Source organism: Nannobrachium achirus (assembly GCF_963921795.1).
Source record: "Nannobrachium achirus genome assembly, chromosome: 15".
In the NCBI taxonomy this organism is placed as follows: domain Eukaryota; kingdom Metazoa; phylum Chordata; class Actinopteri; order Myctophiformes; family Myctophidae; genus Nannobrachium; species Nannobrachium achirus.
In genome coordinates, this window is record NC_137822.1 from 41,716,512 (window position 1) to 41,744,235 (window position 27,724).

Sequence of the window (27,724 nt, forward strand, 5' to 3'; positions counted from 1 at the left end):
GTTTAGTAAAACATTTATAACCCTTTTTATGCCTTTGTAAATGATTATTAAAACATTAATAACACAGTTATAAGTTATTTGTAGATAAGAAACTAATCATAGACAAGCTATTTATATACTAATTCATTATTTACAACTGTCTATTTATGTGGCCTCCATTTTTGTTCATGTTTAACAAATGCTTTGTAAAGCATTCCTAAATTATCTATAAATCATTGCTAGATGTTATCAAGAGCCCTAATGTAAAGTGAAGACACTTCATAATCTACAACTGTCTGTTAATAATGTGGCCTCCATTTTTGTTCATGTTTAACAAATGCTTTGTAAAACATTCCTAAATTATCTATAAATCATTGCTAGATGTTATCAAGAGCCCTAATGTAAAGTGAAGACACTTCATAATCTACAACTGTCTGTTAATAACGTGGCCTCCATTTTTGTTCATGTTTAACAAATGCTTTGTAAAACATTCCTAAAATATCTATAAATCATTGGTAGTGTAAAGTGAAGACCACGTTAACAGACAGTTCATGTTTAACAAATGCTTTGTAAAACATTCCTAAAATATCTATAAATCATTGGTAGTGTAAAGTGAAGACCACGTTAACAGACAGTTGTAGATTATGAAGTGTCTTCACTTTACATTAGGGCTCTTGATAACATCTAGCAATGATTTATAGATAATTTAGGAATGCTTTACAAAGCATTTGTTAAACATGAACAAAAATGGAGGCCACATAAATAGACAGTTGTAAATAATGAATTAGTATATAAATAGCTTGTCTATGATTAGTTCCTTATCTACAAATAACTTATAACTGTGTTATTAATGTTTTAATAATCATTTACAAAGGCATAAAAAGGGTTATAAATGTTTTACTAAACATTTACCAATGTATATGAATAGCTTGTAAATGATTAGTTATTTATCTCTAAATAGCTTATAAATACTAAATAACTTTGGTTACAAATGATTTAAAATATATTTATAATTGTTTACAAATGGCTTATTCATGAATAGTTCACTAGTTACTAACAATTTATAAATGATTATTAAATATAGTTATAAATGTTTAAATAAACATGTATTAACCGCTTGTTCATTCATTATTACTCATCTACAAGTTGCTTATTAATGTGTTATAAATGTTTATAAATGCTTTATAACAGGTCATTATTGTAAAGTGCTACCAGTATATCTATAGTTCCCATCAAAACCGCTCTTATGCTCTAGTCTGAAATGATGAAAAACATCTAGTCTCTTAGATTAGATTGCGTGTCTTTTATTAGGGGAAGGGGGGAAATCGTTTTGCTCGGGTCAATACACGTTCAAGACCAGGCAATAAATAGCTGTGCACGGCAGCAACCGACAATAAAGATGAGAAGTACTTAGTCTTAGACACTCTACAAGGTGTGCCTAGTTTTAAATTTAAAAGGGTATTTAAAAGAAAGCAATATCCTTTGGGCACTGCGCATAGGAGTAAGCAACCTGTTATTGAGCTGAATTATTGTTATATAGTCCTGGAAATTGGGTTACATATTCTGGAAAAGTTTTGGAAATTAATTGGTAAAAATGTGTGGGAACCCTGTGTTTTGTGTCCTTTTAGGCTCGTACCTCCCCGATGGCAGCGCCGTGGACCCAGACTACTACTTCTCCACCATCAGCTCCAGTTTCTCTGTCTCGCCTCTCTTCACCGGGAGCAGCACCGGAGAGTTCGACGTCCCTCTGGACATGCTCAGGCAGCTCCTGCACATGGTTAGTTCCATATCGTTACTCACGTATTAAAGTTCTCAGTCACTACAACTGATTTCAGTCATTTGGATTCAACACAAGGCATGTAAGCACACTGAAAAAAACTTGTACTGTTGTTCAGATATTTTCTGGTTGTTTGTTTCTAAGACGGAAGAGTATTTGAATCGGTCACACTAGCCATAGAATGTCTGTGTCAGATAGTTTCTACTTTGCAGTATTGATACTTCTACTTATCAATACTATCAATACTGCTGAGTGCTGAAACCCATTCTGAGAGTGCTGTGTGCGCAGGGTATGGCAGCTGCAGGGGTATGCCGCTGCCATACCCTGGGTCCAGGGGGAAAAATAAAAGTTACTTTTAAATATAAATCCTTGAATGTCTCTTTGTCTATCTGCGCTGTTTATTATGTTGTTAAATTACAGTAGAATTACTACAAATGCTACATTTTACAAAATGGTTCCTTTAAAAAGGTATTATAATGATATTCTCCACACTTGTATTCTCCCCATCTTGACAGAATGGTATATTCCCAGGTTCCGCAGGTCAGCTGCACAGGAGCAATGCATTATTGTTAATTGTGGCACATTTACTAACATGCTAACTTGAACAACCATTCCAGGCTGCCATATCCAGCCCTAGAAACCGTAGAAACCTGTGTAAAAAAAACTGACAAAACTAGTTTTTTTTAGACATTGTGAAAATAGCCGACATGCTCACAACGCCTCGCAGCGCAAGGCGTTGTGAGCATGTAGATCTGCTATTTTCACAATAGAACTGTGTTATACAAAACGTTAATGCCTCTTTTCCATGAGGACTCCCTTTTTGCCATACCCTAGCTTTTGCTGAACTGACGCCACTGGCGTGTGTGTGTGGGTGTGTGTGTACTCAGAGCTCTTAGCTGGGTGTGCGAAATATGAAACCAGAAGGCTTCTAATATCTGATAGATGTTGACCACTCTCAACCCGGCATCCCTGGTGTGGGAAATGGCCGATCTACGAGCTCACAACGTGCCGCGATGTGGGCGCGTTGTGAACTTTCAGTGAACCACTGAAAGTAGCAGACGAAGTGGCTCGCTCTGAGCTTGTAGATCTAGCTTGTACATATTTTGAATAGCCAACATATAAATTGATAAAGTGGTTAAGATGATTGTGATGCTACGTTAACTACTTGTGCTGGGGACCCCCTGGAACCCCCCACCCAAGCACCCCAGGGCGTCCCCAGACCCCACTTTGATGAGAACCAATGCAAAAAAGCTTTTATTTTTTTTCTCTCTCTCTCCTCTTTTGAACAGGTGGAACAGCTTGTCTCTGAAACATTTTTGAAATCTCTGGATGACACCTTGACTGAAGTTACAGAGGTATGTGAAGTTCACATTCTGTCTCAGCAGCACAACACAGTTTGAAAGAGGACTTTTTTAACTAATTTGCTGCTATTTTAAACATAGGCTGAACTGTTTTCCTGCCAAATTGTCCCTACCTTTTAACGTGGGCACGCGCACGCAAAATAAAAATAATCCGCGTGAAAAAATACCATTCTATGGCCGTGCAGTCAGCTCACTTGTTTACAATGAAAAGCTATGCGAACGGAGCTGCGATTGGACCTCAGACCGGATATGGAAACCTAGATCCGGTCCAAAAGGGAAATACGACCGGATACAATTAGGAGGCGGGCCTAAAGAGCCAGAATCGGCTATAATCAGCAACCATACTTTAAATCGTTTCATAATGATTAAAGCTAATTAAATCTTCGGGCTCCTCGGGCATCGCAGAGTGGTACAGCGGGAAATCTCCGGTTTCGACGGGGATCGCCGGAAATGAGTTAACAGCTCAAGTTCAACTGATTTGATGACCATTTCTTTGTGTTTGGTAGTTGAACCCTGGCATCCATGTCTACTATAAAACCTTCAGTGATGCACTGTACGTGGCCGTCTTCAAGATGCTGAGAGACACCCTGTACAACCTGAAAGGTAAGAACACATCCCATCCCAATAATTACCTTTTTATTGATTGATTGATTGAATACTTTATTTGTCAGAGATGTAAACGGCAGCATGTGGTACAGTCAGACATGAGTTAAAGCAGTGGTTCTCAACCTGTGGGTCGGGACATCATTTTGTAGTCAGACTTCCAAGTAGATTTATTGCCAATATGTGTCCCTCACTATTTCAACAGATCCGAGACAAAAATAACGACTAAAGTATAATTTTACCACTTTTCCTTTCAACAACAAAGAGAAGAAAAATTAGTAAATAGTAAAAATAGTAAAAAGAATCATGGGCGCTGGGGCCTTTTGGCCCCAAAAGTTCTCCTCTGCCTACAAAATGATGTCAGACTTAACAGCCCCATATCTTGTCAGACCTCCAGACAGGCTTTGTGAAGGACGTCCATGACTTTGTGCTGGAGCAGTTCAGCAGCAGCCAGTCTGAGCTGCAGAGGATCCTGCATGACGTGGAGTACCTGCAGAGTGACCTGAGCCCCCTGAAGCTGCGCTGCCAGGCCAACGCAGCCTGTGTGGACCTGATGGTGTGGGCTGTGACCGAGGAGCAGGGTGGGTGTCTGTCTAATACCATTATATATATATCTACCTGATGGTGTGGGCTGTGACTGAAGAGCAGGGTGGGTGTCTACTGTACCTTTACCATTTATTTACTGTATATCTGCCTGTGTGGACCTGATGGTGTGGGCTGTGACCGAGGAGCAGGGTGGGTGTCTGTCTAATACCATTATATATATATCTACCTGATGGTGTGGGCTGTGACTGAAGAGCAGGGTGGGTGTCTACTGTACCTTTACCATTTATATACTGTATATCTGCCTGTGTGGACCTGATGGTGTGGGCTGTGACCGAGGAGCAGGGTGGGTGTCTGTCTAATACCATTATATATATAATATCTACCTGATGGTGTGGGCTGTGACCGAGGAGCAGGGTGGGTGTCTGTCTAATACCATTATATATATATCTACCTGATGGTGTGGGCTGTGACTGAAGAGCAGGGTGGGTGTCTACTGTACCTTTACCATTTATATACTGTATATCTGCCTGTGTGGACCTGATGGTGTGGGCTGTGACCGAGGAGCAGGGTGGGTGTCTGTCTAATACCATTATATATATAATATCTACCTGATGGTGTGGGCTGTGACCGAGGAGCAGGGTGGGTGTCTACTGTCTACCATGTTATATACTTAACTGTACCATTATACTGTATATTTGCCTGTGTGGACCTGATGATGTGGGCTGTGACCGAAGAGCAGGGTGGGTGTCTGTCTAATACCATTATATATTATATCTACCTGATGGTGTGGGCTGTGACCGAGGAGCAGGGTGGGTGTCTGTCTAATACCATGTACAGTTATTATTGAGCGGTGGTCACAACGCTCCTATACGTGGCCGTGTGTGTGGGTCTGTCTGTATGTCTGTCTGTCTCCGTGTCCGTAGCCTGCAGTAACCTTTTCTGACCACACATGTTAACTCTCCCCACGCTTTGAACGTTCACGTTCGCCCGATTTCGCAAGACCTCTCCGCCAATACGGCGCTCGTTCGGTTCGTTCGTCTGATGACTGTAAGCTGATGAGGGGTCGCGCGGCCGTCTACTGTAAACACATTTTCCGCGGTGATGGTGTAAAAAATCCATTATGCGTTAGATCAACGGAGAACAATTCACTTCCTTGTTGATTTCCTCTGGCTCTGAGGCTCTGTGGCCAGTGACTGGTCTTCTTCTTCTTCAACACATAACAGGCAAATTCACATTCATTCTCGCATGACGCCGCCCTCTGCTGCCTGGCAGACCAAAGTGCACTATTGCACAACCCAAAAAAATAAAAATAAATAAATAAATGTCTGTCTGTCTATCTACTATAACGTCGCAAAGGTAAGCCGCTTTTTGATGGCGCCAGACCCAATAAATAAATAAATGATCTGGCAGTAGGAGAGTTAAGGGAGGGGCGCTGTTGCACACACACACACACACACACACACACACACACACACACACACACACACACACACACACACACACACACACACACACACACACACCACCGCTCAGTTCACACGAGTGTGATTTTTATATATATATCTACCTGATGGTGTGGGCTGTGACCGAGGAGCAGGGTGGGTGTCTACTGTCTACCATGTTATATACTGTACCATTATATTTCTGCCTGTGTGGACCTGATGGTGTGGGCTGTGACCGAGGAGCAGGGTGGGTGTCTGTCTAATACCATTATATGGGGCTTTTAAGCCGTGACATCATTTTGTAGTCAGACCTCCAAGCAAATTTATTGTCAATATGTGTCCCTCGCTATTTCAACAGATCCGAGACAAAAATAACGACTAAAGTAGAATTCTACCACTTTCCTTTCAACAACAAAGAGAAGAAAAATTAGTAAATAGTAAAAATAGTAAAAAGATTCGCTTTTTTGGGGGGAAAAAGTTCTCCTCTGCCTACAAAATGATGTCAGACTTAACAGCCCCATATATATCTACCTGATGGTGTGGGCTGTGACCGAGGAGCAGGGTGGGTGTCTACTGTCTACCATGTTATATACTGTACCATTATACTGTATAGCTGCCTGTGTGGACCTGATGGTGTGGGCCATATATATATTTTAAGTATATATATTTTTGAGCTATGGTAAACCGCTCCATAGATTGGCTGTGCGTGTGTCTGTAGCCACTTTTCCTCAGCGTTTTGCCATAGCAATGTGTTTTCCTCAGCGTTTTGCCATAGCAATATGTGTGTGTGTGTGTAGCCATATTACATCACATTACATCACCAGTTACATCCTAGACCTATCTGTAGCCACTTTTCCTTAGCGTTTTGCCATAGCAATGTGTTTTCCTCAGCGTTTTCCCATAGCAATATGTGTGTAGCCATATTACATCACATTACATCACCAGTTACATCCTAGACCTATCTGTAGCCACTTCTCCTCAGCGTTTTGCCATAGCAATGTGTTTTCCTCAGCGTTTTGCCTTAGCAATATGTGTGTGTAGCCATATTACATCACCAATTACATCCTAGACCTATATCCTAGTCTTTTTCTTCAGCGTTTTGCCATAGCAATGTGTGTGTGTGTAGCCTGTATTACATCACCAATTACCAATTGAAGAAGCACGACCACCGCTCACTTCACATTGGGTGTTATTCTTTACATTATCTAAAGAACGGTTGGAAGAGGCGAAGCGTGTGGAAGGGGTCAAATTTCTAGTAAATAATTAAGTAGCATAGAACAATAGTGTGTTTCCCTGGTGGGCAACCACACTAATAGTCGCACTAGAACTATACTTTGTTGACCCTGTTGGGCAACCTTTCTAAATATGGGATCAGAGTACATCTGATCCTATCAGATTAGGTCAAAATTGGAGTTATTTGCATGACATTTGTGCCGCTGTACTGATATAAGTTGTGGTGATTGTTGTGGTGATTGCAGTAAAAGTACTTAACAGTGTGAGACAGGATCAGTATATTCATATAGTGGGGTGCCTTTGTCTACAATGTTCCGCTGGACATTGCATCTGAAAGGATCACATCGGAGAACCTTCTCCGCTGCTGTGACAGTAGGGCACAAGCTGTACTCCTTTGGAGGGTACAGTAAAATGAACGACGGTGATCAGATTCATGTGAGTGTCTTCAACACTGTGTCTTTGCGCCGCATGAAGTTGCCTCCCATGACAACTGGAAGAGGACAACTTACCCCTGAGGCTCCCGCCAACCGCGTGTGCCACACAGCTGTGCTGATAGACCATATCGTCTACATCTGGGGGGGAGTAGTGGATTTTGAAATAGAGGACGTTGAGTATGACGACCGAAAAACTATCAAGGGTAAACACTGCAACGTGCTTTATGCATTTGATGTCGACACTCACAGATGGTTTGAACCCAAGATGTCTGGGACCGTTCCAGAGGGGAGGAAGAACCACTCTGCCTGTGTCCTGGGGAAGGTCATGTTTATCCATGGAGGATACAATAATCTGTCTAGATACACTAATGACATCTACAAGTTGGAAACCGCCACAATAGTCTGGTGTTTAATTACAACCAGGGGCGCTGTACCATTTGTCTCAACAGGTCATTCTGCCACTATTATCGGGACACAGATGTTTGTATTTGGGGGAAAATCCCGGGGGGGCTACACCAACACTATCAGAGTGTTTGACACGGAAACCAACAGCTGGCTGAACACGCGTTCTGCGCGGCTTTGTCCAAAACCACGCAGGAGTCATTCAGCCTTTGCCTACAATGGAGAGCTGTACATATTGGGTGGCTTCAACTGTAGCCGGGACTTGGGTGACATGTGGAAGTTCAATACAAAGACCTTCTCCTGGAGGAAGGTTGAGCCCAAGGGAAAAGGCCCGTCTAAGTGGAATGCAAGGAAATGTTGCATGATGGGAGATCGTGTCATCCTCTTTGGTGGATTCAACCTGCATATCTTAGACTTCAGTCCCAGTATGAAGACGCTATGCAAGCTAGCAGTTATTCAGTACGGTCTGGAGTGGTCTGGACTGCCACACAACATCAAGTGGGAACTGGCAGCCATGACAACCGACAGCAACGGAATAAGACCTATTCACGGCCCGCCCACTCAGAAAATTTCTCAGCAATTTCCTGGTGCTGACGTCAGCTTTGGAGGGTAAAATAACACCGAAATTGCTGGACTTAAAGCCAACAAATCATTATTTTGAATGGTAAAGTAAATTACAATGCTTTGTGGCTTTTTACTATCTTGTGTTCTTGATCATGCTAGCCGTATTTTATACTGTACTATTCGGAAATTGCATTAAATTTGCGATTTCTGTGTTAACTCTATGGGCTTTTAGCAGGGTTTTACCCTTCAAAGCGAGACTTCAGAACCAGGAAGTTGCCGAGTGGGCGGGCCGTGAATAGGGCTATGTCATAACCTCTGATCCACCGTCCCTCCAGGCTATGGGATCAGATCAAAGCATGTCTTGTTTTCGTCGAAATTCGATGTTTGCTACAAACAAACAAAAGGATTGGACAATAATATTACCAGAAACACATAAAGAGCTTTAGCCCTGAATGACCATAACTGGTCTGTGACTCTGAGAGTGTTCAAATGGAACTTATGGGTCCATTTTATTCCATTTGAACACACTCAGAGTTATGGTGGTCCTTGCCAATAAAACATGTGAGAACCACTAGTACTGATGGACTCATAATGTGCCATAGTGTCCTAGTAAATCAGTGTCATACGTATATTGAAGCAAACCTGGAGACTTGATGTTCAATAATGGGGTCTTACAGTATGATCAAAAAGAAAATATGTAACAAAGAAAATATTAAATTTACCACATTCACGATGTCCCTCAGGTTCACGTCGAAGACGGCTTGAAATGAGGTATTGGTGTATGTGTCAAATTAATTAACAGACACAATATGAATGCATGTAGCGCATGCAAAAAAAAACCCCGTCTGTAACCAGGTGTGGTAATTTCAATAAAACCATTGTTGGTTTTGCAGTGCGCATGCATGGATATGCTATTCATTATCTGGGTTAGGCAGGCAGTGGACATAACAATGTTATCGAATATCGAAGGTTTTCCTAAAATGTATAAGTGTGATCCCTTTCTGTTAGTGATGTTACGATACCGATAATGGTATCGGATCAGACTCCAATATTGCCTTATTTGGTCATATCGGTATCGGCGAGTACACCAGTCAACACGCTCAGTGAGTACTGCTCATTTTGTTTGAGGGTTAATGCCATTGCACTACTGTTGTAACTGTTACAACAAACGGCTTTACATTTAAATAAAGAGTGTCTGGACTGTCGAACTAAGTTGGATAATAAAAAGGAAAAAAAAAACAGGAAACGGGGGGGAGAGATGGGGAGTGAGTGACACACGGAAAAGGCCATCCGGATCGGGAATCGAACCGGCAACGCCGCCAGGCATCCATGCCTATGTGGCGATGCCTAAGTCGTATGCGCCTGGAACAGTAGGCCAGCGGGTGCCCCGGAAAAAAATTATTGTAACATCCCTACCTTTCTGTCACCAGGAGCTGAGAACCTGTGCACCAAGCTGTCAGAGAAGCTTCAGTCCAAGACGTCCAGTAAAGTCATCATCGCTCACATGCCTCTGCTTATCTGCTGTCTACAGGTAACAGCTTACTAACTCTTTTTACGGTCTCTCTTTAAATGCCCAGGCGGGGTTCTTTTTATATTCATCTTGTCCCACTGTTGAGCACTGAGCCCCACGCAACTGTCTGAAGCGCGTTGGTCTTTGTGACTTATGTACTGTGTGTGTGTGTGTATGTGCGTGTGCGTGCGTGTGTTTGTGTGCACTCGCTCAGGGCCTGGGTCGTCTGTGTGAGCGCTTCCCCGTGGTGGCCCACTCCGCCACGACGTCACTGAGGGACTTCCTGGTGGTGCCGTCTCCTGTCCTGGTCAAACTGTACAAATATCACAGCCAGTACACCACAGGTATGAAGACAACATAACAAATATCACAGCCTGTATACGACTGGTATGAAGAAAACATGACAAATACCACAGCCAGTTGTAAGTACACTACAGACATGAAAGGATTCTTTTGTGTTAGTATTTTATTTCGCTCACAGGGCTCGTTTTAAACGTGAACGTGATTTAAAAGTTAGATTACGAGAAAAATCCACTTTTGTGAATCTCATAACACTGGCTCTCTATGAGGTTAACCGGACTTCCCGGTCACGTGATTTCCCGTTGCATTTCGGGAATTGGAGTGTTTTCTCTTCACCCGCGGATGCCTCATACAGTAAGCTACAGTCTAAGCAAGGGATATTGAATGGCTCCGCGGTGAATGACGATATATAACAGACCGACGGACTGATAACTCCCCGAGGCGCTATCAGGCCGAAGGGATGTTATATATCGTCATTCACCAAGGAGCCATTCATTATCCCGCTTATTACCTGGCTACTAAATAAAATGTATAATTTTACTCAAAACTAAAACCAAAACAAAGTATTTCCTTGTTTACAGACGTCTGAAAGTGCGTCCCCCCGAGCGCAACACGGTCGCCTTGGAAAACAAGGAAGTGCTGATCAAATAGAATCCATTTTCTGTTACTGCGTCGTCTATTTCTCGCCTCAAATGTTTTTTAAAACATTCTTCAGAGCAACGTTTGGTTGTAAATGACGCTGTGTGTTTGTTTATATGGCAGACATGTTGGATACAGCACTAAATCCACGCAGTGCAGCCTGAATACAGCAGCTGCTCTGATCCCTTGATTAGGCAGCGGTGAATTATAGAGCGGAGCGGTCGTTATACGCCTATAATTCACTGCTGATTTCAGCGCTCGACCAATCAGAATCAAGCATCCAAACAAGCCGGGTAATAATTTTAAATAATACATGACGTGTCAAATGCGTCGTTGGCCCTCTGAGACAGAGGGCCTGAGACATCAAACATTGACGTGTAGGCGTGTCGTTGGCATTCAATGCACGGCTCCATAATGGCATGAAAATGAGGAAATAGCCAGGACACAATGAATGTCCTTTTCACATGGTTTATTGACCTCTCAGGGACAGAAACAACGGACGTATTAGGAACAACTGGTCTTCCTCATCGAGGTAAATTAACCATGTGAAAAAAGGACATTCATTGTGTGCTGGCTGTTTCCTCATATTCATGAAGAAAACATAACAAATATCACAGCCAATACACTGCAGGTATGAAGACGTGGACATGAACTCATTCACTGGTTTTCCCTTACGTTTCAACAAGTCACAGAATATTTCGCTTCAGTCTGAAGGAGTTCCCCCCCTGATCGTTGGAAAACACAGAGCTGTCTCTGTGGTTTCAAAAGATGTTTTTGGGGGGGGGGGAATGAGTGGGGAGGCTTTCCTCTGCCCAGCACTGAGCATCGTTGTGGGAAGATATATTGTTTTTGCCAGAGTTCTCAGAGAGTCAGCTGTTGGATTGACAGATAGGGCTGTCACAATTATGACATAATCGTCTAATCGTGATTATTTGACATAATCGTGATTATTTTTCACAATCGTCATAATCGTTTCCATGTAAACGCGACGCGTTGTGAGCTTGTAGATCGGCTATTTCCACTATCAATGTTCTTTTTTAAGTATGAAGTTGTCAAATATGTCAGTAATTTCTTTGTATATTTAGATTATGTGTCATATCTACCATGTGCAACTTCAAAGCCTAAAAGCCAAACAGAAATGTAATTGTCAATGACAAAAACACAATTAAATCGTTAACTCTCCTACTGCCAGATTATTTATTTATTTATTGGGTCTGGTGCCATCAAAAAGCGGCTTACCTTTGCGACGTTATAGTAGATAGACAGACATTTATTTATTTATTATTATTATTATTTTTTGATTGTGCAATTGTGCACTTTGGTCTGCCAGGCAGCAGAGGGCGGCGTCATGCGAGAATGAATGTGAATTTGCCTGTTATGTGATTCAGACCAGTCACTGGCCACAGAGCCTCACAGCCAGAGAAATCAACAAGGAAGTGAATTGGTCTCCGTTGATGTTAACGCATAATGGATTTTTTACACCATCACCGTGGAAAATGTGTTTACAGTACACGGCGGCGCGACCCCTCATCAGCTTCAACAAGGTAAACGAACGAACGAACGCGAACGAGCGCCGTATTGGCGCGGAGGTCTCTTGAGAATTGGGGCGAACAGGAACGTCCAAAGCGGTATAAGAGTTAATCGCAATTATTTGAGTGACAATTAATCGTAATGTAAAATGTCATAATCGTGACAGCCCTATTGACAGAATGTCAGGTTCAAAAATATACAATTGAATTGAACAGAAATTATTTTGAACAGATTAGCATACCAACATCTCTATTATACCACCTGACTCGTTACCACAACCTCGAGAAGTCCATGTTTACTGTTGTTTCAGCCAAGCTATTTGTGCTAATAATGCATATGACAGGACGAACGAGCACAGCTATGGTTGAGTGTGAACTCTAGACATCCAAAGTGCTCCTCCGCTCATAAAACTACTGTTCTGTGGACATGTTGACCCCCTGAAATCTGAATAAAAACACATTTCTGAACCTGCATTAAATGTTGTCTCCTCCACATTGAAAGGGGGCGGAGAGATAAAGATCCACGTGACCAACGAACACTCCCAGTCCACCCTGAGCTCCCACTCCAACAGGAAGAGCCAGCCCTCCATGTATGAGCAGCTACGGGACATCTCTATAGACAACATCTGCAGGTGAGAACAGCCCTACTCTACATGCAATGCACTGCAGTGCACATCGATCTATACATTTCACAAATCTCTGTAACTGTGTATTGTATGTATGTACAGTATGTATGCGGCTGTCCTTCACACATCTTGAGAGCTGTTCAAACCAGTTAATTTCAAGCTTGAGCTGTGCATTGCTGAGCATCCATGCAGTTTGAAATCAGCGTCTCTCCAGAACCTGCAAAGTCAATGCACGAGCGCATATACACGCCAATTCACGCCGGGCGTTTCCCGCTGAACCGAACTCCATATTTTGGCAAGACTGACATGATCAAATGTCTTGGGGTGATGGAAGTGGCCTGTGAATGGCGGCGGTATAAACCGTGCTTACATGAAAGTGACGCGTGTCCTTCTCCCTCAGGTGTCTGAAAGCAGGGCTGTTGATGGACAGTGTCATCGTCGAAGCTTTCCTCGCCAGTCTCTCCAACCGCCTCTACATCTACCAGGAGAACGACAAGTAAGGAAAGCATGTTGTTGGGACTGTCTTTAAAATTCCATTTTGTCGGTGGTGTGGTGGCGCAGTCTCCACCATGCCCACAAGCCGCAAGTGATGTTATCTATGGATAATCGCTATTAAAACACTCACAATATATATATTATATATTTTGTTTATCGCGCTAATATCGTAAATCGCAATTAACAGTAACTGTACTCTGCCATAAATCAAAATCATCTTTTGGATCAGACTGCCATACTTTTCTTACCTTTTAACAGGGGCACGTGCATGTCCATCGTGCACGATCGCGCACAGATTGTGCACCAGCGTGTGCACCCCGCTCACAGCGTTCAAACAAAAACTTGCAAAACGATGCATACAGTACATTGCCGAGCTAGCTTTATATGTGTTTACACAGTAAGCCAACATCCCATTTGACATTTCCGAGCGGAAATGGAAATGTCCATCCGTCAAATGGGACTGGAAAGGACTTTTTTTTTAGGGCACTTACATGTAGCAACCAAAAAGCTACTTTTGATTGTTTTATATCGATTAAAGCATATTACATTTTCGGGTTTCCTGGGCCTGGCGGCCTGAAACAACAGCCTTTCTTCGAGATTCTTTGGTTAGGGCAGTAAATCGTGATATGAAATTTGTATACCTAACCCAGGGGTCGGCAACCCAAAATGTTGAAAGATCCATATTGGACCAAAAAAACCCAAAACAAATTTGTCTGGAGCCGCAAAAAATTATAAAAGCCTTATAAATCGTTGTTTTCAGGTGGAAACCTTGTATGTCCAAAACTTCGTTTTGTATTTATCATTTAAAAAATTAACTAAACTAGTGAAAACAGCCGATCTACAAGCACACAACGCCTCGCACCGCGAGGCGTTGTGTGCTTGTAGATCTGCTGTTTTTACTACTTTTGTGCGTCTTGTATGATGAAGCAGGACTTTACCTTTGAAACAAATTTGAAACCTGGAGATACAAGGTTTCTGCCCGACAGTGACGATAAAAAAATTGTTAAAACAAAAAATAAATGTTTTCATTTTTTTTTCATGAATTTTTAAAAAAGCTCCAGGGTGGCGCTAAAGAGCCGCATGCGGCTCTAGAGCCACGGGTTGCTGACCCCCGACCTAACCCCTAATGTTATCCCTCCTCTGCTTTTGTTTGGTTTTCCCCCTTGCAGGGACGCCCACCTGATCCCGGACCACACCATCCGGGCCCTGGGCCACATCGCGGTGGCTCTGCGGGACACGCCCCGCGTCATGGAGCCCATCCTGCAGATCCTCCAGCAGAAGTTCTGCCAGCCCCCCTCGCAGCTGGACGTCCTCATCGTGGACCAGCTGGGCTGCATGGTCATCACCGGCAACGTCAGTTTAATATTCAACACTTGAAGTTTCTTTGATTTAGTTTTTAACCCATTTTAGGCCTAGAATTATTGAATGCTTTAACCAGTGGAAAAATAGCAGATCTACAAGCTCACAGCGCGGCACCGAGTGCCGCGCTGCGAGCTTGTAGATCTGCTATTTTTGGGAAAAAAGTTGTGAAAATGTGTGTGAATCTTTGAATATTATGGATTTTCAAAGCGAACGTTTGTAACTCAAATTTTGCTTCTGGGTAGTGGTCCCTGGAACTAGATATTTTGAGATGGGGGTCCGTGGTCAAATACATATCATTTTGGGGGTTTCACATGAAAAGGTTAGAGAACCACTGACATAGTAGTCTCTCAAGAACAGACTAACTGAGCTCCAGTTAAGTGAAAAGGATCTTTTCTTTGACGATGGCTGGCCAGCTTGCTGACATAGAAACACAGGTTTTTCAAAGAATCTTAGAAGGATTCAAAAGACACTTATAGAATCGGGTCAAAATTCAAATTTTCATGATTTTTCAAAACTTGCAGATCTACAAGCTCGCAGCGCGGCACTCGGTGCCGCGCTGTGAGCTTGTATATCTGCTGTTTTTCAATAGTTAAAGCATAAATTAATGATACACAATAATGTGTACCCGTTCTAAATGGGGTTATACTCAACACTTGAAGTTTCTTTGATTTTGTTTTTAAAATTGACTGCAGCAGCAGTCAAGACAAAAGGAAAGTGTTTCGGCTACTCAGTTCTAGGGATGGGACGATATGAAAAATCACGATTATTGTGACCAAAGAAATTGCGATTTACGATATTATCGCGATAATCAAAATATCCCCAACATCCATTATCCTGAGGCGGATCTCTTGCTAAATATTTTTGATCTACAGCTTGTAGATCGACAACGCGTTACGTTGCGACACATTGTGAGCTTGTACATCGACAATTTGTTGGCAAAGAGATTTGGTAGAGGGTGAAAAAAAATCATGATAAATGATTATCGTCTGTATAAAAGAAATTACAGAAAATGTATTTTATTTAAAAAATGTTACACCCCTAGCATCTTTCTCTTCATGCTGTACATGTGTGTGTTGTACGTTCAGCAATACATCTACCAGGAGGTGTGGAACCTGTTCCAGCAGATCAGCGTGAAGGCCAGCTCCATGGTCTACTCTAACAAAGACTACAAAGATCATGGATACAGGTATGATGTTCTAAATTGTTACTATGTAGCAGATGACCTAAAACTCGTATTTCTTCCCCGGATGATAGGGAATTTCCTTTAGTCTAGAAGACAAGATGTCTGCTTTCAGCTCGGGAGACCAGGGTTTGAATTCGAGGCTTACATTGTTGGTTTGTTTACTGTTCACTGAAAAAGAATGACACTGATTGCCCTTGTTGTCTTCAGCCATTGCAATTCCCTGCTTCAGGTTCCCTCCATAACGTGAGGTCTTGAAGTAAACTGATAGCAGCTCAACTAATAGGCACCTGTGGGTTGACCATGCTGTGTTCCTGGTCTAGAAAACACTGTTCGCTGGCTGTGATCAACGCTCTGGCCAACATCTGTTGTTCTCTGTTGTCCATGGTCTAATACAGGGGTTCCCAAACTTTTTTGTCTCCCCATGAATATTTTTTTAATCCGAGGCACCCCTACATTATAATTTTCACTCCCAGCACCTTATATTTACAGTATAGCATATCGTCGTTGTCGGGTGGAAACCTTGTATGTGAAAACAGCAGATCTACAAGCACACAACGTTGTGTGCTTGTAGATCAGCTGTTTTCACTAGTTTTGTGCGACAGTCTTGTAAAAAGACGTACACATTTGAAACTTGGATATATGAGGTTTCTGCCCAAGTGTCCAAATAAATTCCAAATATTATCAAATTATCTCACGGCATCCCTGGACTGCCGTCACGGCACCCCAGGGTGCCCCGTCACCCACTTTGAACACCCCTGGTCTAATAGACACTGTTCCCTGGCTGTGATAAACATCTCCTCTGTTGTTCTGCTCTAATAGACACTGTTCCCTGGCTGTGATAAACATAAATTCTGTTGTTCTGTTCTAATAGACACTGTTCGCTGGCTGTGATTAACATCTCCTCTGTTGTTCTGTTCTAATAGACACTGTTCCCTGGCTGTGATCAACATAGACTCTGTTGTTCTGTTCTAATAGACACTGTTCTCTGGCTGTGATCAACATAGACTCTGTTGTTCTGCTCTAATAGACACTGTTCCCTGGCTGTGATCAACATAGACTCTGTTGTGCTGCTCTAATAGACACTGTTCTCTGGCTGTGATCAACATAGACTCTGTTGTTCTGCTCTAATAGACACTGTTCCCTGGCTGTGATCAACATAGACTCTGTTGTTCTGCTCTAATAGACACTGTTCCCTGGCTGTGATCAACGCTCTGGCCAACATCGCAGCCAACCTGCAGGCCGAGCAAATGGTGGACGAGCTGCTGGTCAACCTCCTAGAGCTGTTCGTCCAGCTGGGACTGGAGGGCAAGAGAGCCAGCGAGAGAGCCAACGACAAGGGGGCGGGGCCCGCACTGAAGGTAACTGTACTGTACTGTACTGTACTGTACTATAGAGAGCCAACGACAAGGGGTGGGGCCCGCACTGAAGGTAACTGTACTGTACTGTATGTGCTATAGAGAGCCAACGACAAGGGACCCGCACTGAAGGTAACTGTAATGTACTGTACTGTACTGTATGTACTATAGAGAGCCAACGACAAGGGACCCGCACTGAAGGTTACTGTACTGTACTGTACTGTACTATAGAGAGCCAACGACAAGGGGTGGGGCCCGCACTGAAGGTAACTGTACTGTACTGTATGTGCTATAGAGAGCCAACGACAAGGGACCCGCACTGAAGGTAACTGTAATGTACTGTACTGTACTGTATGTACTATAGAGAGCCAACAACAAGGGACCCGCACTGAAGGTAACTGTACTGTACTGTACTATAGAGAGCCAACGACAAGGGGGCGGGGCCCGCACTGAAGGTAACTGTACTGTACTGTATGTGCTATAGAGAGCCAACGACAAGGGACCCGCACTGAAGGTAACTGTAATGTACTGTACTGTACTGTATGTACTATAGAGAGCCAACGACAAGGGACCCGCACTGAAGGTTACTGTACTGTACTGTACTGTACTGTACTGTACTATAGAGAGCCAACAACAAGGGACCCGCACTGAAGGTAAATGTAATGTACTGTATGTGCTATAGAGAGCAACGACAAGGGGCCCGCACTGAAGGTAACTGTACCGTACTATACTGTATGCCAGAGCTGGGATACCTGACCGAAAACCCGCGGAACCAGTCGGGGACCCAAGAGTTTGTGCTCGGGACGGACGCATTTTCATAATTGGCAGTCGGGCTTCGATTCGGGTCGGACATATTGTTGATATACGACATGCATCATGCACTCTCTCTGATGTTGCGCACTTTCGCACAACTCCTGGTGTGTGTGGCACTGTGTGTGTGCTGCTGGCGCTGATGCAGCAGGCACAAAGACATGACTCTAAGCACAGAGAATGTCCCAAACACTGAGGTAAACGTGTTGTTGTGGTTTGATTGGACGTTGCGTGCTGCCGAAGGGAGCTCGTAGCTTGTTGGCGACGTGTTCCCCACTACTGTCCCTTGCATTGGATGTTTATTTTGCGGCGCTGTGTGTGCAATCGCCTCGTCCGTCCAACACACACATCACCAAAGTAAAGCCTGCCGAAAGTGGCTGATCTACAAGCTCACAACGCGTTGCGGATGCAACGGGGTGTGAGCTTGCAGATCGGCTATTTTCCAGAAGCGGAAACTTGCAGGATGTAAAAAGACATGTTCAGAAATGTTTGCCATCGCAATAAAAGCGTCAGTTGGGCCGCGGCGCAACAGACAGTCCACACTCACAAAATTACTTTCTTTTTGCTTAACTGCAGTATGACACACATGCACACGCATACACACACACACACACACACACACACACGCACACACACGCACACACACTCACACTCACACACACACACACACACACACACACACACAGTATGCGCACACACACACACGCGTGCGTGCGCACACGCCTATTCAAGTTCAACCTCATCTTTCTTGTACTTCTCCATTTCTCAAGGCATCAAGCAGTGCTGGGAACCTGGGCGTGTTAATTCCAGTCATTGCTGTAGTAAGTACTTGACATATTTTAATAGCTTTGACCTGCACTCATAACAGCTCCCTGCTTTTTCTTTTTTTAATCTACAAAGCCTTGCTTAAGAAATTGCCTAATTATCTTAACCCATTTAGGCCTAGAATTATTGAATGCTTTAACCAGTGAAAAAGTGCAAATCTTTGAATATATGTATTTTCAAAGCGAACGTTTGTAACTCAAATTTTGCTTCTGGGGGGTCCCTGGAACTAAATATTTTGAGATGGGGGTCCGTGGCCAAATAAATATCATTTTGGGGGTCCTTCACACGAAAAAGTTTGAGAACCACTGACATAGTAGTCTCTCAAGAACAGACTAACTGAGCTCCAGTTAAGCGAAAAGGACCTTTTCTTTTACGATGGCTGGCCAGATTGCTGACATAGAAACATGGGTTTTTGAAAAAATCTTAGAAGGATTCAAAAGACACTTATAGAATCGGGTCAAAATTCAATTTTTTTTCAAAAATAGCAGATCTACAAGCTCGCAGCGCGGCACTCGGTGCCGCGCTGTGAGCTTGTATATCTGCTATTTTTCAATAGTTAAAGCATAAGATAATGATACACGATATGTGTACACGTTCTAAATGGGTTAAGAGCTTATTAAACAGCTTAAATCAAGGCTTCATCTCAACACTAAGTGGTCATAATTAGATCCTTACCCTGTATGGCCCACTCCTCTAGACTGCATTAGATTCTTCTCTAAGTGGAACACTTGATGTACTGTATAGAAATGTAATCCTTATGTAAGCAATACATATTATGTAAGGATTTAATTTTCCTTGTTTTATGGTTGCTTGTACGGTTAGTTGCTTGTTGTTTGAGGTCTAACTATGGGACGATAAGCTATATTATCGTTTATTGTGATAAGAAAACAATCCCAGTGTATATTAAATCTCTACTGGATTGAAAGCCTGTGACATATAGGACACGCTCCAGTGACTGGCTCATATTAAAGGTCCCCAATGAAAACACTGAACTGGGGAAGACAGCCTCTTTTGCTTTAATACCCCAACAACTTGGAATGAGCTACAACTAAATTTCAAGATATGTTCTCCCATAACATACGGTCAATTTAAATCTTTAATTGACAACCTACCAACAAAATTTGCTTTGTATTGTCTGTTTTTTGTGAATATTGAATATTGCTGTTGTGTTGTTATGTATCTCGATGGCACTGCAAATGAGGGCAACCTCAATGTCTTTTCGAGAATAAATAAAGGTTGAATGAAAAACTCACGATAATCGTATCGTGGAGATTTAATTTATTTTGATATTATCCTCCGTCATGCACAGGGATCAATTCACCTTTTATTTACCGAGCTGCATATCCGTTACCATTTAAACCCTCTATAATTGGTAAAAGGTACTTGTAATATACAGTACGTACTTTACAGTCTTTTTTTCCCCACCCTCTATCAAATGTCTTTGACAAAAAAATAGCAGATCTACAAGCTCACAACGCGTTGTGATCTTGTAGATCTGCTATTTTCTGGCAAATGCTCCGCCCCAGGATAATGGATTTTGATTATCGCGATAATATCGAAAATCGCGATTTCTTTTGTCACAATAATGGTGATATGAAATGTTCATATTGTCCCATCCCTAGGTCTAACTGCAAATGCAAATCTGTTCTATTCTATTGTAACTGTTCTCTGTGTCTCTGTGTCTCTTTGCAGCTCACCAAGAGGCTGCCACCCATCAAAGAGGCAAAGCCACGTCTGCAGAAGCTGTTCAGGGACTTCTGGCTCTACTCTGTGGTCATGGGCTTCGCTGTGGAGGGATCAGGTGGACTATTAAACTAATATATATATACTAAACTACTCTGTGGTCATGGGCTTCGCTGTGGAGGGATCAGGTGGACTATTAAACTACAAACTATATATAATATATATACTAAACTACTCTGTGGTCATGGGCTTCGCTGTGGAGGGATCAGGTGGACTATTATTAAAGCATTTATTTGTTCAACCATCATTAAGTTGTATCTTCTTCAGTGCATCCCAATTTTCTGACGTAATTGGAAGACTCGCCTCCACCTTAGCCCGTAGCACTGGACCTAGCCTTGCAGTCTTATGCCAAGGTTCAAATGTAACTTAGAAAGCATGTTATGTAGACCTTTTGCACGGCTTGTTTGAGTGCTTGATTCTGTTTGGTCAAGCGCTGAAATCAGTGGTGAATAAACTACAAACTATATATATAATATATACTGTATACTAAACTACTCTGTGGTCATGGGCTTCGCCGTGGAGGGATCAGGTGGACTATTATTAAAGCATTTATTTGTTCAACCATCATTAAGTTTTATCTTCTTCAGTGCATCCCAATTTTCTGTCGTAATCTGAAGACTCGTCACCTCAGACTCCACCTTAGCCCGTGGCAATTGACCTAGGCTTGCAGTCTTATTATGCCAAGGTTAAAATGTAACTTAAAAAGCATGTTATGCAGACCCACCTATTGCACGGCTTGTTTGAGTGCTTGATTCTGTTTGGTCGAGTGCTGTAATCAGTGGTGATTATAATTGGACAAATTCAGCCTCATTTCCAACAGTTATCAGATATAATTTAGTTGTTTTCTGTTCTACCTTCAGGTCTGTGGCCAGAGGAGTGGTATGAGGGAGTGTGTGAGATCGCCACCAAGTCTCCACTCCTGACCTTCCCCAGCGGAGAGCCTCTCCGCTCTGAGCTGCAGTACAACTCTGCCTTGAAGAACGACACCGTCACTGCAGTGAGTACATTACATACAGTACAATACATACAGTACAATATATACATACATATACAGTACAATACATACAGTACAATACATACAGTACAATATATACAGTACAATACATACAGTACTGAAGAATGACACTGTCACTGCAGTGAGTACATTACATACAGTACAATACATACAGTACAATACATACATACATACATACAGTACAATACATACAGTACTGAAGAACGACACCGTCACTGCAGTGAGTACATTACATACAGTACAATACATACAGTACAATACATACAGTACAATACATACAGTACAATACATACAGTACAATACAATACATACAGTACAATACATACAGTACAATACATACAGTACAATACATACAGTACTGAAGAATTACACTGTCACTGCAGTGAGTACATTACATACAGTACAATACATACAGTACAATACAATACATACAGTACAATACATACAGTACAATACATACAGTACAATACATACAGTACAATACATACAGTACAATACAATACATACAGTACAATACATACAGTACAATACATACAGTACAATACATACAGTACTGAAGAACGACACCGTCACTGCAGTGAGTACATTACATACAGTACAATACATACAGTACAATACATACAGTACATTACATACAGTACATTACATACAGTACTGAAGAACGACACTGTCACTGCAGTGAGTACATTACATACAGTACAATACATACAGTACAATACATACAGTACTGAAGAATGACACTGTCACTGCAGTGAGTACATTACATACAGTACAATACATACAGTACAATACATACAGTACAATACATACTAGGGATGCCCCGATCAGGGTTTTTTTGCTCCCAAATATTATTGCTTCCGATTCGATCCCGATCTTTCCCGATCCGATCTTTTGGCAAGGCATTAAAAAAAAAAAAAATCTATTCATTCTATCACTTAGTGCAGCACTGAATCAACAAATTAAAAACAAAGCTTATGAGTAGTGTATAGTGATATAGGCCTACTAGTGCAGTGTTTCTCAATCATTGTGCAGGGGACCTTTGGTGTGGCCTTTGAAATTTGGCAGTGAAGTCACGATTTAAGGACTTTAAAAACCTGTTTAATACCTCAAAAAATAAAATAAAATAGACCATTACAGCATCAAAAAATAATCAACAAACTATATAAAAACTGGTAAAACATTGGCCATTTTTAAAGTTGAAACAAAATAAGTTAAGAACCAATTAACCAGTCTGCTTAGTTGACAGTGCAGAGAGACATACTTGCCTTCCTTTGATCCATTAGAAGGGGCCAATTACTACTTATTGGCATCAGCTGCCAGCTGGACAGAGTCTGACACAAACACCTTCCCTCTGTCTGTCTCATTTCTCCAAAAGCAAAAGCCCTTGAATATGATTGAAAATGATTAAGGATTACTGTGATTATGGTAAGCTTACATTTCATATCGCATTCACCTTACCTGTAACTTTCAGTACTCCCAGGAAATATTTTTTTGAAAAAAAAAAATGAAAAAAAAACTTTTTTTTGATATTTTTTTCCCGATCTCCGATCTTATAAAAACGGCCATATCGGCGGCCGATCACGTGATCGGGCATCCCTAGTACAATACATACAGTACAATACAATACATACAGTACAATACATACACTACTGAAGAATGACACTGTCACTGCAGTGAGCACAATACATACATACAGTACAATACATACAGTACAATACATACAGTACTGAAGAATGACACTGTCACTGCAGTGAGTACAATACAATACAGTACAACTCTGCCCTAGCAAGATTTTAGCCACCTCCCAGACAATATCGCTGGGATAATTTGTTTATGTTCTGGACCACGATTCTTATGAGACGATTCTAAGATCATTATCTACTGGAATATTTTCCCTAGAGAAATGACTTCCGAGACATGAGTGAGTGTCGTCAGAGTATCAGATATGACATGCCCAGGACAGGGCCACCGCTAGGGTAACGTGTGGTTTAACCAGGGTTCCCACGGTCATGAAATTCCTGGAAATATTTTGAAATTAGAAAGATATTTTTCCAGTACTGGAAAAGTTTTGGAATTTATCAAAGGTCCTGGAAGGTCCTGGAAAAAATAGCTATGCATTGTCTTTGGTTATTGATTTTGTTAATACCTCTGAAATGACAAATTCAACATGGGCCAAATTGTCAATTATATAGAGGCAGAAATTGTGAAAATAGCCGATCTACATGCTCACAACGCCTCGCAACGCAAGGCGTTGTGAGCATGTAGATCTGCTATTTTCACAATAGAACCGTGTTATACAAAATTCCTCAACTCTCAGTGCTCGTCAGGGTGCCGGGTCCCCAGTTAAAACATGATTATTTCGAGGGTCACGGCCTGAAAAGGTTGATAACCACTGGCATACACTACCTGTCTTTGGGCATTGCGCATAGGAGTAAGCGACCTGTTATTGAACTGAATTATTGTTATATAGTCCTGGACATTGGGTTAAATATTCTGGAAAAGTTTTGGAAATGTTTTGGGAATTAATTGGTAAAAATGTGTGGGAACCCTGTTTAACGGTTCCTGTGTTTTCAGGCGGAGTTGAATGACCTGCGCAGCACCATCATCAACCTGCTGGACCCTCCTCCTGAAGCCAGCGCTCTGGTCAACAAGCTGGACTTCGCCATGTCCACCTACTTACTGTCTGTGTACAGACTGGAGTATATGAGGTACCAAGCTATAGACAGGCCCATGTGTCCACCTACTTACTGTCTGTGTATAGACTGGAGTATATGAGGTACCAAGCTATAGACAGGCCCTTATGTCCACCTACTTACTGTCTGTGTACAGACTGGAGTATATGAGGTACCAAGCTATAGACAGGCCCATGTGTCCACCTACTTACTGTCTGTGTACAGACTGGAGTATATGAGGTACCAAGCTATAGACAGGACCATGTCCACCTACTTACTGTCTGTGTACAGACTGGAGTATATGAGGTACCAAGCTATAGACAGGACCATGTCCACCTACTTACTGTCTGTGTACAGACTGGAGTATATGAGGTACCAAGCTATAGACAGGACCATGTGTCCACCTACTTACTGTCTGTGTACAGACTGGAGTATATGAGGTACCAAGCTATAGACAGGACCTTATGTCCTAGCCTGACTGCAAGCGTCAGACTCTATCACACACTTCGTTTTGGGAAGAGAGTCTGAGATTTCGGGCATACATTCCACTTCTGGGGGGGCGGGCAGGGGGTGGTTTAAAAAAATGTTAAGTTGACTTGCTCTTATTGCTCCCTCTGAACTTCAAAGGGCTTGTGAGCTGCTGTAATTGATTGAGCCATACAAGTGTCAATACCTCGTTAGTCACTGAAAGCATCAAAGACTACAATCTGTTTGATGTCTGTAATAAGAGTGGAGGGGGGAATGTGTTTGAATACACACAGACTCGCCTGATTGGCTGAATGGTTTTGAACCAGGCCACCACCCACCACGTGCCCCAAGCCTACAGCCCTGATTGGCTCGCCCTCTCTGAGGGCTGGTGGAAAAAGCTTATTTAATGTGAAGGGCCAGACTACAGTCTGGTTTATTAACCAGGCTACTTATGTCCACCTACTTATTGTCTGTGTACAAGGTGGTGTACATGAGGTACCAAGCTATAGACAGGAGGGCATTTACACTTACTGTCTGCCTGCGGTCAGTAAAGCTCTTCTTTACTTACTGGATGCTTGGCGTATAAACAATTCAAAAATGCAAAATGCTCACATCAAAACTATTGATCATATTATGATTGATTGAATACTTCATTAACCACATTATTAACGTTACAGGAAGCACAGTCAAAGGTTAATCTAAAAGGATAACACAATTAACTACTTCCTCATGTCTCCTCAATGTGTTCTCATCTCTCAGGATGCTTCGTTGTCTGGACTCGGATCGCTTCCAGGTCATGTTCCGTTACTTTGAGGACCGGGCCATACAGAAGGACAAGTCTGGTGAGAGTTACTGACTGACTGACTGATTGATTGATTGATTGATAGATAGAATACTTTATCAGTTTGCAAAAAGAACAGAGATACAGTTATACAACTAGTAAGACACAAGCTAGAAGACTTGTCTAAGTCCAGGAGGTCCAGTAGGTCCAGTTGCAAATGTGCAAATTGCAGACAGTTTCTCTATGGCAAATTTGAAGGAGGGTGCACTTTTTGATGGCTGGTGGTATGGCATTCCACATTCTGGTTGCATAATGCTAAAATGAATGCATCCCTGTGTTCGTGTCGAATCTGAGGGGGGTAACGAGAACAATGAGAGCAGCGGACACGTTTCAGACGAACAGGTCTCGCTCTGACTACTGTAGGAGAGGTAACACTCTGACTACTGTAGGAGAGGTAACACTCTGACTACTGTAGGAGAGGTAACACTCTGACTACTGTAGGAGAGGTAACACTCTGACTACTGTAGGAGAGGTAACACTCTGACTACTGTAGGAGAGGTAACACTCCGACTACTGTAGGAGAGGTAACACTCTGACTACTGTAGGAGAGGTAACACTCTGACTACTGTAGGAGAGGTAACACTCTGACTACTGTAGGAGAGGTAACACTCTGACTACTGTAGGAGAGGTAACACTCTGTAAAATATGAGAACCTTATTTACTCTCTGATCTCTGCCGTCTTCTCTTGCAGGTATGATGCAGTGTGTCGTCGCGGTCGGCGACAAGGTCTTTGAGATCTTCCTGCACATGATGGCTGATAAAGTGAGGGGGAATTGTTTACACCTTGCACATCATCACATACAGTAGTAGCCCTTTTGCATCAGGATGTGTTCTGGTGATTTCTGATGCCCATATAAAGCCTCTATCAGAGTCCAGGGTGAAGAGCTATTCACCGCAAATTTTAGGTGTAAAGCTATCCACCTAAAGTGAGAAAATAAGTGGAGGCCATCATAATCCGTCACGGTGAAGTGCTAACACTGTGACTGACTGGTCTAGATCGACCAATCAGTGAACGGGGTGATGGGTTGATCTGTCTGATAGTAAAAACAGAGAGATGTGTCAGGGTTCGCGGTGGATAGCTCTTCACCGCGAGTAATGACGCAATGTTGTAGTTCTATGACTTAAAAAGACTACACCGCGGTGGATAGCTTATCACCGCGGTGCCTACTATGATAGGGGCTTTAAAGGCCATCATGTCTAGGGCCGTCACGATTATGACATTTTACATGACGGTTAATTGTCATTTGTCACTCAAATAATTGCGATTAAGGATTTAATTGTGTTTTTGTCATTGACAATAGCATTTCCGTTTGGTTTGAAGTTGCACAGATAGGACACACAATCTAAATATACAAAGAAATGACTGACATACAGTATTTGGTAACTTTATACTTAAAAAAGAACATTGATAGTGGAGTGGAAATAGCCGTTCTACAAGCTCACAACGCGCCACGATGCGACGTGTTGTTGCGTTGTGTTATTTTTTTGGAAAATATAGGAAAAAATGTTAACATGTAAACAATTATGACAAAATAATTGCGATTAGGTCAAATAATTGCGATTTAGACGATTATGTAATGACTGTGACAGTCGATTTCGCCGACTAAAACTATGACGAAAAATGTTTGTCTGACGAAAACTAAATAAAAACAAAACAAAAACTAAGCTGTGATGACTAAAACTAAGACTAAATATATTGACTATTTCGTCAACAAAATAAAAACTACCGTAGACTAAAACTTTAGGGAGGGACTAGTGGAGAAGAGTAATTTTATGTTTGGTTGCTCTCAGGTGTTGCGCTGCGACGCGTTGTGAGCTTGTAGATCTGCTATTTTCAGCACAAAACCAAGTGTAAAATCAGTCATTACGATGCCATCAAGGCCTGCCAAAATACATTTTAGTTGACTAAATCAACTGTAGATTTAGTCGCCATAAAATCTTATGATATTTAGTCGACTAAAATTAGACTAAAACTAAAACTTTTCAGGTGACAAAATTATGACTAAAACT

The 27,724-nt window shown here is 42.1% G+C and overlaps 1 protein-coding gene across 1 annotated transcript in view; it reads left to right on the forward strand.

Annotated features, from left to right (window-relative positions):
- The window catches only part of pi4kaa (phosphatidylinositol 4-kinase, catalytic, alpha a), a 107,068-nt gene that overhangs the window by 6,243 nt on the left and 73,101 nt on the right, over positions 1-27,724 (forward strand). The window contains exons 7-23 of the mRNA XM_080743222.1: positions 1,608-1,756; positions 3,046-3,111; positions 3,624-3,720; positions 4,110-4,301; positions 9,772-9,872; positions 10,066-10,195; positions 12,822-12,951; positions 13,346-13,441; positions 14,610-14,793; positions 15,888-15,988; positions 17,169-17,343; positions 18,921-18,971; positions 20,668-20,776; positions 21,579-21,715; positions 24,308-24,441; positions 25,633-25,715; positions 26,406-26,476. Coding sequence (XP_080599348.1) covers positions 1,608-1,756; positions 3,046-3,111; positions 3,624-3,720; positions 4,110-4,301; positions 9,772-9,872; positions 10,066-10,195; positions 12,822-12,951; positions 13,346-13,441; positions 14,610-14,793; positions 15,888-15,988; positions 17,169-17,343; positions 18,921-18,971; positions 20,668-20,776; positions 21,579-21,715; positions 24,308-24,441; positions 25,633-25,715; positions 26,406-26,476 — 2,006 coding nt within the window. The remainder of the gene's footprint in view (positions 1-1,607; positions 1,757-3,045; positions 3,112-3,623; positions 3,721-4,109; positions 4,302-9,771; positions 9,873-10,065; positions 10,196-12,821; positions 12,952-13,345; positions 13,442-14,609; positions 14,794-15,887; positions 15,989-17,168; positions 17,344-18,920; positions 18,972-20,667; positions 20,777-21,578; positions 21,716-24,307; positions 24,442-25,632; positions 25,716-26,405; positions 26,477-27,724) is intronic.